Below are 13,073 nucleotides of genomic sequence, written 5' to 3'. Positions count from 1 at the left end.
ATTTTTTTGTTATCTTCTAAATTATAATTGTGTGTAAAATATAAATTTATTAAATTCGATGCCTAGACGTAAAATTTAATTACAATCTTCAAAACAATAAAAAAAAAAAATTAAATAAATGAACTTATACTTTAAAAATTTTATTTTATATTATTTTCTTTGAGTTTCTTTTTTTTTTTCTTAATTATTTTTCCGCTCCATAATATTTTCTTTCAAATTTAACAAAAAAAAAATAGAGGAATTAAAGTAAAAATGGGGAACACAGTTCCGTATAGCTGCTATGAAAGATGGGGGAAAAGAACGCCAGATGGACCACTGATTAATTACGATCCTCAGATGGTATGAAAATAATTAAAAAAAAAAAATTTTACGAAAAAATAAAAATTCATAAAGCATTCATTTGTGCATATGTTTCTTTTTAATTTTTTTATTTATCAGCCAAACAATGGATCACTGACTATCTTATTAGAAAATTTTAAATATGAATCAAATGAACAAACGCATAATGAGACAACTAAAAATGATAATTTAAACAATAATAGAAAATATGAAATCAATAATGAAAATAATAATAATAATAATAATATAAATCTTAATGCTATAAGAAGTGCTAGAAGAAGACCTACATATTCACCAACAGCTAGAAAGGTGATAATAGAAACAGAAGATGAAGATGATGATAAATTATCTACTGATGGTTCAGATGAAAATATTTCGGCTAAAGATATAAAAGATGAAAAAATTAAGCAATATAGAAAAACATTAACTAAAGTTGTTAAAATAAAAACAGCTATTTTTCATGAAACTGTTAAAGTTACATGTTCAAAAGATGGGAAAATGCTTGAATGGTATAAGGGAAAAGCAGACGGAAACGGAGTAAAAAAACCTATTGGATCATTTCCATTAAATAAAATAACATCAATAAGAACTAAAGCTGATAATCTTAAATCACTTGAGATAGCTGTAAGTAGTGTTCAAATAAGTACATATTTATTCATTTTTAAAACTAGAGAAGAAAGAGAGAATTGGCAAAATAATTTAGAATCATTCAAAAAAGTTATGAGTATGAAATAAAACAAGTTTTAATTCTCTAAACACTTTAATATTAATAAATGTTTTGTTTTCAATATACCTAATTTTATTATTTGTAATACTTAAAACATATTTTTTAAAATTAAGAATAAAAAAAAATTTTTTTTTTGAAGTAAAATGTTGTATTTATACCTTAATTTTTTTCTTTTTAAAAATTAACATAATTTTTTATTCCTCATAATATTTTTAATACTTATTTTCTTTTTATTTTATTATATGCACATATATATATATTTATATATATTTCTTTTTAATAATATTCTTCTAAAGTTTATGTAACTCTCCTTAATTTTTTTTTTTTTAATATATAAAATTATACGTACAAAAACACTTTGTTATATAGTTCATATTTTATATTTTTTTCATTTTAAAACGTATTTACCTTTTTTTTGTGGATATTTTTTAGAATTTAAATTAAATTAATTTCCAAAATTATTAATGATACAAATAAAAAAAAAAACTCTCCGAAAATTAATAAAATTTTTTACTGCTAAGTAAATCTAGTAATTATTTTTTCCTTCCTAAAAAAGTACAGGTTTTCATATATCTTGTCTAACTTTATCTCGTATATATAGTTTTATGTCCTTTTTTTTTTTAACACACACTTATTTTTAATTTTGCATAGTAAAAATATGTAGTGCGTTAAATAATTTGCATCTTAATAAGATAAAAAAGAAAAAAAAAGTAAAGAAAAAATATTAAATGTTTTAGTGGAAAAAAAAAAAAGAAAAAAAAAAAAAGGAAAAAAAAAAGAAAAAAAAAAAATAATTAAATAATAAATTTTAACAAAATAAATAAGAAACCTTCCAAATCTTTTTTATTTAACTATTAAGGCTTACATAAATAAGCAGTTCTTAAACATATCTATGATTAAAACTTATCATTAACATATATAAAAGTAAAAATTAGTTCAATAGTATTAAAATTTTATATATTCTAACTGAAAAAGTTCTACAAAAATGACGGTGGATGATAATATAAACGAAACAAATGATGTCGATAATTCTTTAAAAACCAAAGTATCTAAAAATGATGAATTTGAAAAAAAAAAAAAAGACATTGATACACGAAAGAATGAAAACGATAATACTTATGAACAAAGGGAAAAAAGAGATAGAAGTTCATCAAGAGATTCCTTTAAACCAGGTTTGATAATAAAAAAAATAAATGAAAATATAATGTTAAATTTAAAAATATAAATATTTTATGAAAAAAACTAAAAGATTATAAAATATCATATATAGTTTTATGTTTTAAAATATAAATTCTTTTTAACTTTAGATATTTTATAAAATTTAACAATAAATAAAAATTTGTAGTTCTATATCTATATTTTTAAATTTTTAATTATTTATTTATTTCTCTCTCTTTTGTTTTAACTAAATTTTTTTCTTTCAAAATAAATTTTTTTTAAATTTTTTAGAAAAAAAAAAAGTATGTTGTTGCCATGAAACAAACAATGCAAAATGTTCTAAATATGAAAAAAATAATTCAACTATAAAAAATAAAAATGTAGATTCATTAAGCACTGGTATAATTCAAATATATTTCATTTTTATAATTGATATTACGAACTAATGAAATATTTTTTACTTATACAGCTTCCACAGGAATTAATGAATTTGTAAATAATTCAAATAACATTAATGAACCATTTAAATTTTTTATTGGCGGTATTCCACAAAATATCACAAATAAAGTAATGGCAAATAACCTTTTTTTTTTTTTTTTGTTAATGAGCCTTTTCATAAATTATACTTTCTATTTTTTTCTAATATTCTAAAAGGATATAATAGAATATTTTGAAAAATATGGTACTGTGCAAAGCGTTGTTATTGCACAAGATCATGAAACAAAAAGAAATAGAGGATTTGCATTTGTAACAATGTTATCACAAATAAACAAAGAAAGAATTTTAAGAGTATATAAAAATATATCAAATAAATGAAAATAGAATTAATATATTTAAATATAAATTTACTATTTTATTTTTTTTTTTTTTTGTATTTCATTAGGATTCACACGAATTAAAAGGTAAAAGAGTAGATGTTCGAGAGGAGCACAATACTACACCATCTGATATTCAAAGAAAAATATTTGTAGGAGGGTTAAACTATTATTGGACTAAAGATACATTAGAAAGGTAAAAATAATATAAAAAAAAAAAAAATGCAAAAACTTGTATAACAAACGATTCCTACTTTCAATATAAATTTTTAAACATTTTATTTAGTTATTTTTCAACCTTTGGAGATATTGATGTAGTTCAAATTGTAGTAGATTCTAGTGGTAGATCTCGATGTTTTGGTTTTGTAGTTTTTGCAAATGAAAATTCGGTTGCAAAAGTTTTGAAACATAAAAGACATAAAATTTATGTAAAAAAAATAAATTAATAATTAAAAATTCATATTGAGAATATCATTAATGAATTCTCTTTTTTTCTCTTTAGGATAAAATGGTTGAAGTTAGAAAAGCTGAACCCAAAAAACCTAAAATGGCCATGAAAAGACAAAATACTAAAACGTATGAAAATGATATGTATTTTTTTTTTTTTTACATATCTTTAAATTATATATATATATTTTTTTATACATATTTATTTCTATACTGATTTTTAGTTATCCGAAGTATCCTCACCACAACCCTTTTATGGCCCCATTTCCCTATAACAAAGAGACTATGGCTCAATGGGCTAATTTTATGTACAATACTTGTGGAGTACCTTTTTTATTTAATCAAAGATTTCAAAACATTCCTGATTTTTATTCAAATTATAATTATTATCCAAATTCAATGGACAATTTACAACAATCAGAATATAATAATTAACTTTTTTTATATTTTTTTTCTTTATGAAAAAATTGCGTTCCTTAAAATATTGTCCGTGATGCATTGTTCTTTACAATTATATTTTAAAAAAAAAAAAAAAACAGTATTATAAAATATTATTATTAAAAAAAAAAAAAGATAAAGATAAATAGAGAAAATAAAAATGACTTAAATGTATATTTAAAATATATCTTAGATCTTAAAATTTATTTTTTTAAAGTTAAAAAAAAAAAAATTTTATTTAAAAAGAAAAAAAAATTTATTTCTAGTTTTTTTATTTTTATTTGTAGAAGTGGAATTCTCTTTGTCAGGATATGATTTACCTATTTTTTCTTCTTTTTTGGATATATATTTTTCTTTTTTTGGGTTATTACAGTTCATATTCTTTCTTTTACAGTATTTTTTTTTTTTAATATTTTTAAAGCATGAAAAAAAATTTATTCTTTTTTTATTTTCTACTATGTTGGGAGAATCAATGATATGCTGGTCGTTCTTATGATTGCACAAAACACCATTTAGATGTAAATTTTGATCTGCAATAAAGACATTTTTATTTTCACTCTCATTTTCAACTTCTTTCTGTAGTAAATTACTGTCTCCATTCTTGTTATAGTCTATTTTTTTAAGATTAGAATAATTGTTTAAAAGCTGCTTAAATAAATCTTTTCTTTTATTATCATTCTCTTCCTTTGAATCTCTAAAACTATTATTCGAATTATCTTCAGCTGCATAAGTTGTTTTGGAAAAATTATTTGAATTTTTTTGTTCAAAATCCTTAAGGAAATCAGGTCTATTCCTTGACAATAAAACACTACTTAATTTATTTTTATAATCTTCACTTAATTTATTATTTAAGCTTGAAATAGACTTTTTTCCAAAAGGTTCTTCATTTTTATCTAGAACTGATTTTTTATCTATTTCAGAACTATTTTTACTTTGAGAAAAAGATACATTTTTAGAATTAGTACTTTTTGAAAATAATGTATTATTTAGCTTATTGGCTATAGCTGCATTTGTCATACTAAATTGCTTTTTTCTAGCTTGAAAACCATCCGTATGTTCCAATTCAGTTTTTTGTGATAAAGTAAAATCTACACTTTTTTTTGGAAAATTGGTATTTTTTTTAGAATTTAATAATTCAGCAATTCCTAAAAAAAAAACATATTTAATTCTTTTTCTTTCCTTATATGCTACAATGTATCTTTCTTTAATTATTTTAAATTCAAATATATTTTAAATAAAAAAGAAAAATGTGTAATAAAAAATTACGTATATATTTTTGAGTACATGTATATATATTTTTTTTTTTACTCAATTGTTTTTCTTTTATTGATACATGAACATTAGATCTCTCCTTAATTTTATCTTCATCATCAAATTCTAAAAAATGATCAAAAAAAATTTTTTTTAAATTAATTATTAAAGAAAAAATATTAACATTAGATGATATATACAAGGCTTGTCTAATTGTTAATATTATATAAAATGTTTAAATTTTTATACATCAATGAAAAAAAGATTTAAAAAAATAAAGGAAAATGTAAAAATAAAATAATATGAAGTATATATAGCCAATTTAGCAGTTTTATAAACCTAAGTAAGCTGACTTTTTTGAAGATTTATCCTCCGTATAATTTTGTTTTTTATATGCCATGTTTTTATCTGGTTTTTGTTCTTGTAAGTTATCTTTTGGTTTCCAATTTTATTTTATTTTTTTTTCTTCATAAAAGAAATAACAAATTATTTTCTTAATTTTATTAATTTTATACTAGCATCTAAAATAAAAAAATAAAGACTTACATGCAAATATATCTACAAAATAAAATTCCCCAAAAAACTTTTAAATTACTGTTGTACAAAATTATCGTCTTTTTTTCCTTTTAATATGTTTTCAAAACTATAACATATATTAATGAAAAAGAATAAAAAACTATAAATAATTTAATTTTAATTCTCTAAAAACCGTGAACAGTTATTACATAAACTTGGTGTGTATGTAATATACATACACACGTATATATATCTTAATTTTAGTTTAATATCTATTTGGAATATAAAATTAAATAAATAATTTCACATTTTATTTTGATGTGTGAATTATTTAAGTAATATATAAAAACAAAAGTATTTAGCATTTCGTATAAATTCATGTATACATAAGTATAGTTCGTTACGAAATTATTTTACATTAAGCTAATTTATGTTTCAATTTCTACAAAAAAAATTTTAAAAAAAATTAGAATTTTGTTAAAAAAAATAATAAATTGCTTTATTTTATTTTTTTAAATTGGTTGTATAATTGAAAGTTAGTGTAGACCTAATGGCTTATTTCGCTTTTTAAAATGTTACTTATATTTGGCGTGTTTTCAAATTAGAAGTTTAAAACGCTTAAAATTTTTTAACATTTTTAATTTCATAGTGAGAATTTTATTTTTACATTTTTTAATGATACTTAATATATTAAAGTATGAGATACAATTTTATTTTAGAGAACAAATTTTTTTTCTTATGGCCAAAAATGAAAAAAGGAATAAATTAAAAGTTTATGAAATTATAAATAATCCTTTTTTTTTTTTTTATAAAATCTTTATAAAAATGTAATTTAAATTTATTTTAAAAAAAAATTTTAAATTATTAAATGTTCATGAAATATTTAATTTTTACTTTCTTTTTTACTAATACTGAATGCACATGCTATTGTATAAATTATATTTTTTCTTTTTTTTTATACACTTTAATAATTTTACATATTTTTTAAATGAATTTAAACTTAAATTTTAAAAAAGAATAAATTAAAATATCACATTGATTTTTATTTTTTCGATTAATTTTTAAAAATGAAAAAAAAAATTGAGAATAATGAATATGGATTACTTAAGAAACTTTTTCATCAAAAATTAACAAAAGTTAGTAAATTCTATAATTTTATTTCGTTAAATTGTTCTATACTGCATATATATAAAGTGGAATTTTCTTTTTAAAATATAAAATATAATATATATATTTCTAAATTTTTTCATATTTTAAATTTTCTTTTTGATTTAGAATGAAATGGATGATGTTTTTTTTTACTATAAACAAATAGTAGGTTCGAGAATTTTTTAACAAAAAAAGCATAAAACATCATACACATTTTTTTTTATTTTTAATTCTTTAGGTATTATAGCTGGTGTAATATCTGGAATATTACATATTAAGGGAATTTGGGGATTTTTATTTTTTTTTATTTTACAATTTCTCACTTCTTTTGCTTTATATAACAAAAAAATACATGAAAATTACTTTCTCGATAACTTTAATATTGCAACAAGCAATATCTTTATTGCACTCTCTGCATTTCTGGTATTATTTTAAAAAAAGATATATATATATATATATATATATATAGATATTTTTTTATTGAATAAAATAAAAATGTGGAAGCACATATATTTTATTAATTAGTGGATAAATATCAGTTTTTGTGTGAATTATAAAAGGAAAATTATTGTACTATTTTTTTTTTAAGGTATCTTGGATAACTGTTAATACAATACTCATTTGAATAGAGTTTTTTTATAAAGAAAGATCCTAATGAAAAAAGAAACAAAAGAGAAATAATATTAGGTATAAAAAAAAACTTTTATTTTTATTTTTTTTTTAACAGAAATAATTTTTTTGACTTCCTTTTGAAAAAACAATAAAGTAAAAAAATTTTAATAGAATTTCGAATAAAAATATAAAATTTTTTGAAAAACTCTTGTATATAAAAAAATTGAAATAATATAATTTTATTAACAACAATTATAATGTAAGTATTTAAAAATAAGTAGATACATAACTTCACTATTTATAGTATAGAACCAATAATTTTAGCTATATAATATATTTTTAATAATATATTACGTGTAAACAAAAAGATATTCATGTTTTTATATTTTATTCTAACTTTTATTATTTTATATGATCGTCCTAAAAATAAGTTTTGAAAAAATACCTAATATTTTTATTTAAAAAGAAAAACAATTTTAAAGAATAAAGTATGGAATGTAAGTTTTTTTCAAATACTGCATATAAATTATAGTATATATTACCACTGGCTTCATATATTTCAGTAAATTACAAATAGTTTTTTTTATTTTGTCTCTTATATTTAGTAAAAGCTTATATTATCAAACTTCTTACTAATCAAAAATAATATAAAATATGCTATTTATTTTTTTTTTTGTTTTGTTAATATCCTGTCTATTTATTAAAAATAAATATTTTTTTACAACACTAAATAAAAATATGATATAACAATAAAGTAATTAATAGTTTAAGCAAATAACACATATAAATAGATAAATATTTACGATAAAAATAACTAATATATAATTCTAAATGAATCTTTATTATTTTTGTTAACACACAAAAATGTGCGATAATTTCAAATATACTAATGAATTAACATATTTGTATATTGCAAATGTGCAATTTTTATTAAAACCTATGATAAATCATGTTCACGTGTAAGATTTAAAAAATAATTATAGATATATTTTAAATTAATATATAATTAATAGTATTTTTCCAATGAAATGTTAAAATAAATAGGAACACAAATACTTGTACATTTTATTTTGTAATATATGAAAAATAAACCAAATTTATTTTTTCCTTTATTATAATTATTATAATCTAATTAAAATGTATTTAATTTTATATTAAAAATTATTTTATATGTTGATACAAATTAAAATAAGAATAAATTATTATATATAAAATGAATACTCGTTTACCTCGTATTTACATTTAGAATAATTTATAATTATAAAACAATAAAAATGTAGTAATTTTTTTAGAAAAAACAATTTTTAAATAAAATTTCAATTTTTAATGTATTAATAGATGAAAAATTGAAGTATTCAATCAGAAAAAAATATCAATAATATATAATACAATAATTTGTTTCTTTTTTTTTTCTTTTTTTCTTTTCTCCTTTTTTCTCATTTAAAATTTATGTATTAGATTTAATAAAATTAATTAAAAAGTAATTACCTTCTTTAAGGAAAATGCCATGAAACATTTATATAAAGATGAGAATTTTTGTTTTTCACTAAATTACATTCTATATCAAATAAATTTTTAATACATATTCTCTTAATAATATATTAATTTAAATGAATTATATATATAACACTAATTATTAAATGAAATTTGTGTAAATTTGACGTAATAATATATATGTTAGTTCACTAAAAATTAAATTAATTTTTTTTTTTAGTAAATAATTAAAATATATAACAATGGATTTTAAAATTTAATATTTTTTTAATAAAATAATTGCTCTAGATAGATACAAAGGATTTTTTCTAAGACGAACAAAAGTATATCAAAATAAATGCTTACATTATTAAACTTGTTTTTAATAATTTAAATTTATATTATTTTTTTTTTCTGTTTTTTTATTAAATTTTAAATATAATCAATATTATGTAATTTTTTTTTTAATTCATTATTGTACAAAAAAAATAATTTTTACACTATATTATATATAATTAATTTTTTTTTTTTATTCATTAATGTGTAACATTTATATTATATTTCCAAAGTATATGAATATTGCTTTGTCCAATAATAAATTATGAAAGATAAAAGTTTTTAATTTCGCTCAACTTTGTTTTAAGCTTACTTGTCAAAAGACATTAGATAAAATTATATTGATATATTATAAAAAATAAAAAATAAATTTAATATGTAAATTTTTTTTTTTTTTTATACATAAAATATTTTTGTATTATTAAAAATTAATTTATAAATGATTTCTTTTTTTAGTAATACAATTAAGTTGCAAATTACAAATCTGTAAATAGCAAGATTATTTCAATATAGCAAAAAAGGGAATTTGATTTTTCAGATCAATTTAATTTTATATTCACTGTAAAAAAATGTAAGGATTTTATCTAATTATTTACATTTTTTATATATTCTTTCTGTAAAAATAATTTTAAGTATTTTTTTTATTAAAAACGTAAGTTTTTTGTTGTCTTTAAAAAAAAAACTAATGCAATAATTTAAATTTTTTTATGAAGATTTTTATTTTACTAAAAATATGGATAAGTACAAAATATCTAAAGAAAGGGTAATTTTAAAAAATATATATGTATTAATTATAATTTCAACAAAAAATTATAAACCATTTAATTAATTAGTATATTTTCATGCAAAAATCTATATTTTTAATCATTTCTTGAAGAGATTAGAAATTGAGTCAATTTTTAATGAATTCAATAAAAATAAGAAGGGGTTAGATGGAGAAAAAATATTGTATATGCTGAAATCTATTGGTATATTTCTCAACAAAAATGAATCAGATGCCTTGTTAGAAGGTGAAATAAAAATATACTTTATTATAAAAATATTTATTTTTTCCTTTTATTTATCTTAATTTGTAAATAATTTTTAATAGTTCATTTTAATATTATTAAATTACATCTATGTTTTAAATATTAATACTGTTACAATTTTATTATTTCTACAAAAAATAGAATGTAGATTAAATGGCAATTTAAATTTAAATAATTTTTATGCTATTATGCAATCATTTTACTATGATGAAAATATTGGAAAGCTACTATTAACATCATTGAAAGCTCATACTAACGAAAACGCTAAAAGTATTAGTATTTCTGAGCTAAAAAATTTATTAATGACATTAGGTAAATATTTATATATATATGTACAAATTTATTTTTTTATTTTATCTTTCTGATTACTAAATTTTAATTCTGCTTTTTTTAAAAAAAATATACGTTTTAATGTAGGAACAGGTATAAAATTAACAGAAGATGAAGTAGATGCTTTTTTAAATTTAGAATTCAGTACAAATAAAAGCAAAGACATATCATTTGATGATTTCATATATAAGTAAATAAGAATATCATTTTGTCAACTTTTGTTTTTATTGCATTCAAATATATACAAATATACATTAAGAATTTTCTTAATAAAAATTCTTTTTTTTTTTATATTGTAAACAATTTCTCTTCATTCTATTAATTTTGAATTCAAAAATTCTTATCTTTTTTATTATACATATAATAATTAAATTTCCATTTAAGTCAAATGTAACTGAATATTTTACCAATAATTAGGGTATTGAAGGAATGAAATAAAAGCACAAAGTAAAAATCCTTTGCATCTCTAATCATACTACGTTTTTAAGTCAGGAACATAAATTACATATAGAATGGTAAATAATTTTATACTTTAGAAAATTCATAAATGTAAAATTTATTAAACAATATCTTTTTTTATTTTTTTTTCTATAGATATTTTCAATGTTTATATTGTATATATATGAAACCCTTTAAACAGTTAAAAATAAAAGAAAATGGAAAATATTTTAGGGTTTAACTCTTTAAAAATAAATTTATTATGCAAATTTAACATAATATGTTATATACAGAGATATTAAACAACGTAATTTTATCATAGACACATAAATATACTTTTTTTTTTTTAAAAAAATACGTATGAAAAATTTTAGTCCTAAAAGTATGAAAATTCATATCTTTAACAATATGGATAACAAATTTTAAAAAAAAAGAAACAATAAATTGAAAAACGTTATTATATTTTTTAGAAAGATGCATTAATTTCTCTCTAAGAACATAATGAATTTGATTAGTACTCAATGTTCTGTAAAAATAATACAAATATGTTTAACATTTGATTTTAGAATGTGAAGACTTGCGTTATTTTTAACATATGTATAATTTGTTCTTTAAATTTTTTTTTTTTTCATATTCATGATGCATAAATATATAAGATTAATTCTTTAACATTTATGTTTATAACATGAATAATTCAATTCAAAATAAAAATATCAACTTGCTTTTATATATTATAAATATTTAATTCATAAAACTGAACAAAATATAATTTTAAGTGAGCAAGTAATTATTTGTCTAAATATATTGCATTTTTAACAAATAAAAACTTCCAATGTGTATTTATAAATTATTAAAATTGTATCTTTATTTAATTTTAACTTATTATTTTTAAATTTTTTTATATAAATAAATCCTTTTTTTCTTAAGCATTTATTTTAAATTATCAAATAATGTTTTTGTGGCCAAAATAATACTAGAAACTGTTATGAATTTTTTTTAAATATGCACCTGTTTTTACTTTTAAAATATATTTATGTATTTTATATTATTAGAAATATGACAAGTTGCCAATCTTTTTCTTGCACTCCTCTTAGAAAATATGCTTATCCTTTATATTAATTACACTTCTACATTTAAGATTTATCTATTTTTTCTTATAATGCTCACACTTTAATAATCACAGTATTATATTAAAAGTTTATGCATATTTTTAAAATAGCTAAAGGTTATATTTTATGATTTAAAGATATGCAAAAATTATTATTAAGACTTTCATAATGTAATGTATTTTTTAATTTTACAAAATCTATACCCAAAAAAAGATTATATTTGTAATGAAAATGCTCTAAAGATCTATGTAAAATGTTTTTTTAAAAGGGTAGGTTACATTTATACTATTACTATATATTAAATATGATATATAGATAGTAACCATATTTTTTAAACAGTTTTCAAAAAAAAATAATAGTAAAAATAGCATGAAAAAGTAAAAATAGTACTTTTAAGCCTAAAATGGAAAATGGAAAAAATGGAGAATTGTGATGAAATTTTTATGTTTAATTTGACAAAAATACTATATTTGTTCTACCTGTGATAAATTTTTTTTTCTCATTATAATTTTTGTATATGAATAATTTCACATACCTTAAGATCTAGACATATTTTTTATAAAAAATGATTGTAATTAAAATGAAAATCGTATCCTATAGTTTCCTTTTTATTGAATTGTAAAGATAGACAAAAAAAAAAAATATAAACAAAATTTTTAATGAATTTACAGATACAAAACTTCAATCTTGTAATAAACTATATCATTATTAATTTAAATGAATGGATAATCACTCAATGTGTTTCATACTCAAAGCCGTAGTAAAAAAAAATCATAAATGAATTTTTATATGGATTTTATGGGAATATATTATACATTTTGTATCAAAGAAAATAGTTACAGAATTAAGATATGCTATTTTATCTTCCACATAAGGATAGTGGAATATTTAACTCTTGGTTAGAAAT

At 18.3% G+C, this 13,073-nt stretch overlaps 5 protein-coding genes across 5 annotated transcripts; 4 read left to right on the top strand and 1 right to left on the bottom strand.

Moving 5' to 3' along the window:
* Positions 1-252: 252 nt before the first annotated feature.
* PRELSG_0509800 (conserved protein, unknown function) lies at positions 253-1,074 on the top strand (the record flags this gene model as incomplete). Its single annotated transcript, XM_028675352.1, has 2 exons — positions 253-339; positions 439-1,074. The coding sequence occupies 2 exons, from the start codon at positions 253-255 to the stop codon at positions 1,072-1,074; spliced, it is 723 nt and encodes a 240-aa protein (XP_028531949.1).
* Positions 1,075-2,051: 977 nt separating this feature from the next.
* PRELSG_0509700 (RNA-binding protein, putative) lies at positions 2,052-3,921 on the top strand (the record flags this gene model as incomplete). Its single annotated transcript, XM_028675351.1, has 8 exons — positions 2,052-2,238; positions 2,516-2,623; positions 2,694-2,791; positions 2,879-3,013; positions 3,108-3,235; positions 3,326-3,467; positions 3,542-3,615; positions 3,711-3,921. The coding sequence occupies 8 exons, from the start codon at positions 2,052-2,054 to the stop codon at positions 3,919-3,921; spliced, it is 1,083 nt and encodes a 360-aa protein (XP_028531948.1).
* A 237-nt stretch (positions 3,922-4,158) lies between these two features.
* Positions 4,159-5,575, bottom strand: PRELSG_0509600 (conserved Plasmodium protein, unknown function; the record flags this gene model as incomplete). The annotated part of the gene is made up of 3 exons (XM_028675350.1): positions 4,159-5,069; positions 5,233-5,301; positions 5,515-5,575. 3 exons carry the CDS (start codon positions 5,573-5,575, stop codon positions 4,159-4,161), a joined length of 1,041 nt encoding a protein of 346 aa, XP_028531947.1.
* Positions 5,576-6,758: 1,183 nt separating this feature from the next.
* Positions 6,759-7,465, top strand: PRELSG_0509500 (Rab5-interacting protein, putative; the record flags this gene model as incomplete). Its single annotated transcript, XM_028675349.1, has 4 exons — positions 6,759-6,827; positions 6,967-7,009; positions 7,079-7,263; positions 7,430-7,465. 4 exons carry the CDS (start codon positions 6,759-6,761, stop codon positions 7,463-7,465), a joined length of 333 nt encoding a protein of 110 aa, XP_028531946.1.
* Positions 7,466-9,994: 2,529 nt separating this feature from the next.
* On the top strand, positions 9,995-11,052 carry PRELSG_0509400 (calmodulin-like protein; the record flags this gene model as incomplete). The annotated part of the gene is made up of 5 exons (XM_028675348.1): positions 9,995-10,024; positions 10,139-10,271; positions 10,431-10,601; positions 10,707-10,809; positions 11,037-11,052. The coding sequence occupies 5 exons, from the start codon at positions 9,995-9,997 to the stop codon at positions 11,050-11,052; spliced, it is 453 nt and encodes a 150-aa protein (XP_028531945.1).
* Between the last annotated feature and the right edge of the window lie 2,021 nt (positions 11,053-13,073).

This window comes from Plasmodium relictum, assembly GCF_900005765.1.
Source record: "Plasmodium relictum strain SGS1 genome assembly, chromosome: 5".
Classification (NCBI taxonomy): domain Eukaryota; phylum Apicomplexa; class Aconoidasida; order Haemosporida; family Plasmodiidae; genus Plasmodium; species Plasmodium relictum.
Note: the sequence above shows the minus strand (reverse complement) of the source record. Positions and strands in the feature narration are given on the sequence as shown.